A 6,425-nucleotide genomic window follows, 5' to 3' on the forward strand; every position below is an offset into this window, starting at 1 on the left:
CTGTTAGCAGTTCTAATGTAGAAATTCATCATTCAAAACCAGTGTTTTTCCAAATGATGCTGAGACTGTGTGTTTGTTTCAGAATGCTTTTATGATATATCTTGGGAGTGTGGTGGAGAATCCTACTGGATTCTAGGTCTGTGCTAGGGACATGAGTAACTGTTAAATGACAAGATTTTAAGAAACTGAGTGGCAGAGCAATTGCCAATGGCAACTCCTGTGGAGACTGGTCTAGTCTACATGTAGGTTAATGCCAGTTGCTGAAAGTTTTGAAGTGACTGTTTTATCTTAACTGAATGTAATGTTCTAAAGTGAACTGATTAAACTTCCTTACTCCTTTAGTTGACCACTGTTGTGAAAATTGTCCTGGCTTGATTGGACAGCAAGTGATGTTTTAGTGAGAGCATCTGATAATTTGGTGCTACCTGTTTTCTAAAAAAGGCAAATAGGATCCTAGGAAACAAGAGCTATGGAGCAGACAACTAGATCATTGATCTACTGATGTATGTCTGGCTTGGAGGAAAGGAGGAATCAGGAGATAATCTAGTGGCTTTAATTGCCCAGTGGTATAATTAATGCTCTTAAAAAAATCTTAATGTTGCCTCGTTATCTGTTGATGCTGTTCCTTTTAAGTGAACCCTCAAGCTAATTATTTTGTTATAAAACATCCATAGCAGAACATGATGATCACATTCATGTAATAGGGATATGTCCTCCTAGTTTACAGTATTTGCCAGCTGTGGTTGTTTATTCCTGAAGGTCAGTCCTTGTAACTTGGGAATTGTCTTTGAATAATGGTTTGGCAGTTTCAACTGCAGTTACCCAGATGTTGTAGGATAGTGCTTTTTCCCATGTTACCACTTGTTAAGGCTACAAAGTTAAGACTCTTCACAGTTCTTAATTACTTTTATTGAAACTTTATGAAGTAAATCACTTCAAAATACTCTTTGTAAACTTTAAGATCAACATGCGTTTTGGCTGTGGCAATGGACAACTACAGCTTAATACAACTACAGTTCACCAACTACCACTCTTTTGTCAGCCGAGGAAAGTGTGTGTTAAGCATTTTCTACGTAGCTTATGATGGAAACAAACTTGTATCACTAGTGATGTTCCAATTGATTCTTCTTGTGGGATAAATCTAGTCAAAACCTAGGATCTAGCTGTGTGAGCTTCTCTTGTGGCAGAGGCACAATAGCAGAAACAGTTTGTAGCTGTTCATGTTTTTGTTTTTCACACTCATGGTCAATAGCAAGGTGGTAAATTTTAACACATTTTTTTGAGTCATGCTAGTCATGATGCATGACTTAAAAAATATCGAAGCACTTCAAGTAATAATTTTCTTTTTTTGACCACTGACTTGATGGATGGATAGATCCAGTGGGTGAGGTAGGGGGAAAAAAAAAAATAGTTGGGTGGGTTTTTTTCCTTTCGGAACTAGTAGAAGTCTTCCCTTGGAGTAATTTTTAAAACATTTCTAGTTACTTTACCTAAAGCTCTGTCTATAGCAAGATCTGTCTGTCATAGATCTCAGATAAATTATGCTTACTCTTCTATCTTTTGCTTTCAGTGTAAGAGTTAATACTTGTCAGTGCTGGTAAGAAGTAGAGGTTTGACTTGAGTAGATTCTTGCCCATGCGGGATCATGGCAGGGGACAAGTTGTTACAGCTGAGGGAGGAAACTCATGGTGAAACTTCCAATAAACTCTCAATTCTCATCTCCTGTCTCCTATCACAAAGCTCAAAACCCTTTTATATTTCTGTTTCTAAATTTAATTCTACTAGAAATTCTGCTCTTGTTTCTCAATCACCTTTTCCACTGAAATCAGTGCTCCCTTACCTGCTACGCTTGCTCAGCTTCACTGGTAACCTGACTGTTCAGGTGCCTCTTGTCCCATGCTTTTTCTGGACACCAGTATTTAGATTTTTGCATTGGGTCAGATCTTGTCTGGCTTGCTGCTAAGTTGAGGGGGGAAAAGCATTCTACACTTAACAGCTGAGACCTTTGGAGTCTTAAGAGTGGGTTTGGGGGTAAAATATAACCAGTCTAAGGCTAACACTTCATTTAATTCCTTACCGGCAATATTTACAGTTATTAAAAGTGAGAGCACCTGAACTCTAGTTATTGGCCATGAATGTTATATTCCCTTTTCAGCACTTTAATGTTAGTGCACCATTTTAAAAGATATACTGTTGGCATAATTTCCAAAAGAGCTTTGAGAAATTATCTTTCTTTTCATTGCTGTGATTTCTCCAGCTACATGGATGACTGTATATACATGAATATCTACACTTTTACCTACTTAAAAATATTCCATGCACTACCCAGTGCACATTGTACTTAATACTTGCAGGTGAATGTTAGCCAGTTTATGCTCCCACTGAAAGCAAGATACACTAATTGTTAGCTTTCACACTTTTTTTTTCATGTAAAAATATGAGGATGAATTTTGGCTTTTCCTGGACACAGGAGTTTTATAAAGGCCTTTCTAAAGCTCATGTGACACAGTGGGTATAGAACAGGGTTAATGGCTGAATTCACCCACAGAAGCCAAAATGAAGTCTCATAGAGTGAGTGCTGCACACAGTGCCCATGGCAGGCTGCTCGGATGATCATCAGAAGTGTATATGGGGCCCAACACAAACCAAACACACAGACAATAATTGCTAAAGACTTTGCTACTCTCTTATCCCGGGAAAGTCTAAATCTACTTCCCATAGTGTTAGCAATGTCCACTCCGCTAGTGGCATTGCATATGCTTTCTGTAGTTTTGTAGAAACCATTCTTATGGGGCTTGGTCTCGACTTCCACCTGAAGTGGTGGAAGGTCTTGATTGACATTCAAATTTAATGACTGATTGTCAAGCTTATGTAGGTTGAACCTCGAAGCCTTTCTGGGGGGAGAAAGGCTGCTTGCTCTCTTCTCATGTTTGTGTCTCTTAGGTTTTACAAAAAATACAGTGTGTTCTCTTTTTTCCCCCTGGAAACTCATTTCACAGTCCTCTTGACCAGGTGGCAAGTTTTCATTTCTGAGGGATGTGCGTTTCCTGATGTTGAGGTAAATACTTAAGTTAAAGTATGCAACAGTGAGGAAAGGTGTAAAGAATTCAATCGTAGAGGCAATCATTAGGAAATACCAGTTGTGGAAGAATTCTGCATGACATTCTCCTTCAGGGAGGATGCTCTTTTGGGCAATGTGCTCCCAGCTGAGAATGGCTGGACCATAGAGAAGAAAAGCAGCAATCCATACAGTGATCATCTTCAATACTGCATTTCTGGTCATCCTTTTCTGAGCCCTGTAACTGACCTGAGAGAGAGAGGAAAGTTGTCACATACGTTACTAGTGTCTCAAACAGTTATATGGCTACCTTGGGCAATGGTCCCCTCTGCCACTTGTGAGGGCTGGTAATATGTTGGTTTAGGGATGAGGGTTATGCCAAGCTTACCGGTACCACAGAAAAGCTGTTTCTGAAATAGCTATTCCAACAAACATTACCAAGGTGACTGGATATGTTCTGAGAATGTGCATGGGATCTTAAAAGCTAGAAAACACAGGCTTTTCCAAAGCAAATAACAACTGCTATTCTTAGAACTGGTTGTCACCAGTTGCTTACACATTCAGTTGCATTAGCTGTGACAGTAGGTTACAGAACATGGCCCTTCAAAATTCACTTAATTAGATTTTTTTTTTAAATCGTTGAATGTGAAATACAGAAAAGGATTGGAATTCATAGAATGCCTATGCAAGTTCTTTTCTTTTTGCTTTGTAGAGAGAGAGCCTTTTTTTTTCTTAATGTGAAAATCACACCAAAAAAAAATTAATGGATAACAGCTTTTACTTCTGCTTGATACCCTTTATTTCATGCTTTACAAGAAGAATAACTATTTCCCTTATTTAGAAAATAAAGAAGCTAAGGTGTAAAAAAAAAAAAAACAAACCAACAAAAAACCCCAAACAAAAAAAAAACCCTGTCAGTAATACTGAATCAGAAAATTGTATCAGCAGTCTAATTCAGTAGAATCCTAAGATCTTCTGTTTCTCAGTATTCTGATTCCCTGGTGTACTGGACAATATATATAGCAAATTGGAATTTAATCTTCATATCTCTACAGTGGCCACACAGTGTTTTGAAATATGAAGTCCTTGAGTCTGAATTCTGTATAGGATTCATGTTTACTGTCCCAGTCTGTGGACATTGATCTCCAAAGCCAGTGCTGTTCTGGTAGAATACCCACACGGCTGAAGAATGCCGAGTTTGTCTGAATTGGGTCTGATTTTGCAATCCCTGACAAAGCTACTAATGATTTCAGGAGCAGTCTGGCAGGAATATTACCATTTTCATTGAGATTGAAAATAATTTAGAACTTCCTACGTTTAGAACACTTCCTGTGTTCTTACACTGCCCTCACCCAACAGGCAGCTTCTGTACTCTTGTCTGGAGAGGGGTTTTATATGGAGGATTAAGTATTTTTCAAGTGGATGATTTTTTTCCTTTGTTATGACCAGTTTCCCTTTCTGTTTCTGAAGCCATCCAGTCTATATATTATGTGTATAGTCATGAGTTTGGTTTATGAAAGCAAAATTCACGGCTAATTCAGAACCTAGAAAATAAAGGAATTCTGAGTGTTGACTGTTTAAGAATTAATCTGTTCATTTCTTCCTCTTCAAAAAGAAGTTGCATATAAACTGGTAAAGTGAACTTGCAGCCTCTATACTGTTTGCTAAAAAGTATCATTGTCTTTTAGTGTGATTTAGAACGAGCAGTGAAGCTAAATTAACCTTGTAAGGAAATGTGGGTGGAACAGGGGGCTAAAGAATAATGAAGTGTGTGTAGAAGAGTGAAGGTAAAATGTGTAATTTAGGACCACCCAAAGGACTTTGAGGCAGTGTGCTCTAGGAGAAAATGAAGTTAGCTTTTGACTTTTACAGAATTTAGACTACTTTTTCGCTAACTGACGTGCTGCATGACTGAGGCATGGCTCTAGCTGTCTCTGTGGTTGTTACATGGAAATAGCATTTTTATCCTTTGAAAGATGTTAATTTATATTCTGCTACTTTTGCACCATGTGCAGCTGTATGCATCAAATTCTCTCTGAGAGTTTGGTACCCACTGCAGGGAGGGAGGTCTGTCTTGTGTTGCAGCTGGGGTGCTGCCAGGCTGGCTTGGGCTGTCAGTTACCAACAGGTGCATGGCCGTGTTCTGAGGGAGATGGTCTGTTCCAGCTGGGTGACACTTTCTACGCTTACCCAAGCTGTGGCTGGTGAGGAAATAAGTACGCCTTGCTCCCTCTGCACTTCTAGCCAGCGCAGCAGCATGTGCAACCTGCGCCCGTGGCTGAAGCAGAGTACCTCTTCCCATGCAAGACAGCGAAGCAAATGCCTCTTCCGCCAAAGCTGATCGCTCCCAGAAGTGTCACCAGGACGGAGGGGAACCGCCTGGGTACCCTGTCTCCTGTGGTGTCTGGGTGCGGTGCAGTGGGGCTGAGTGCCAGGCCCCCTCCGGGCGACCCTCCCGCCTGGAAAGGCAGCCCCCCGTGCGGGCGACCCTCCTCCCTGGAAGGGCAGCCCCCCCTGCGGACCGCTCGCCCGGCCCTTACCGCTTTGGTGACAGAGATGAACCTGTCGAAGCTGATCAGGACGATGTTGAAGACGGAGGCAGTGCACACCAGGTAGTCTACCACCAGCCACAGCTTACACAAGCCCCTGCCGAGCCTCCACTCGCCCGTCAGCACGTAGGGGATGTAGAGGGGGATGCAGAAGCCGCCTGCGGACAGAGCTCGGCGGTGACAGGTGCGGCGCCGCGGCCCCCCCCGCCCCTCCCGGCGCCCCGGCACTCACCCACCAGCAGGTCGGCGATGGCCAGGTTGAGGAAGAAGAAGTTGCCCTGCGTGCGGAGGCTGCGGTCCACCACGAACGCCAGAATGACCAGGGCATTGCCCAGCACCGTGGCCAGCACCAGCAGCCCCATGAGCGCCGCCAGCAGCGCGGCGGTGGCGCCGCCGAAGGGCCCGCCGCGCTGCCCGCCCGCCGCGCAGCCCTCGCCCGCCGCCCGCGGGCTGCCCGAGGGGTTGAGCCACGGCGAGTCCTGCCCCATGGCTGCCGGCGGAGCGCCCGCTGCCTCCCCGCGCTCCGCCGCTCTGCCGCCGGCGCCGCCCCCGCCCCGCCACAGCCCCCGCCACAGCCCCCGCCGGGCGGCGGGCGGGGCCGGGCGCTGCGGGGCGGCCCCGGCGCGGCCAAACTTCGCGGCGCCCTGAGCGTTCCCGCCGGCCGCGGGGGCTCCTCCGGCAGCCCGGCCCGTCGGGCGCCCTGAAGCGAAGCTCCCGCGGGCTCGCCCGGCTCCCTCCCACGTGCTCTCGCTGGCGGCGTTGTCTCGGCGGCTGCCTGGTCTCTATGGCTCATGCCTTACACCCTACCTGCCGCGCTC

At 44.9% G+C, this 6,425-nt stretch overlaps 1 protein-coding gene across 1 annotated transcript; it reads right to left on the bottom strand.

The window, feature by feature from the left end:
* Positions 1–42: 42 nt before the first annotated feature.
* LOC102053774 (histamine H3 receptor-like) lies at positions 43–6,119 on the bottom strand. The gene is made up of 3 exons (XM_055726633.1): positions 5,840–6,119; positions 5,599–5,765; positions 43–3,307 (listed from the first exon to the last, which is right to left on the bottom strand). The coding sequence occupies exons 1-3, from the start codon at positions 6,093–6,095 to the stop codon at positions 2,426–2,428; spliced, it is 1,305 nt and encodes a 434-aa protein (XP_055582608.1). The 5' UTR covers positions 6,096–6,119; the 3' UTR covers positions 43–2,425.
* Positions 6,120–6,425: the final 306 nt, after the last annotated feature.

Source organism: Falco cherrug, chromosome 14, assembly GCF_023634085.1.
Source record: "Falco cherrug isolate bFalChe1 chromosome 14, bFalChe1.pri, whole genome shotgun sequence".
NCBI lineage: Eukaryota > Metazoa > Chordata > Aves > Falconiformes > Falconidae > Falco > Falco cherrug.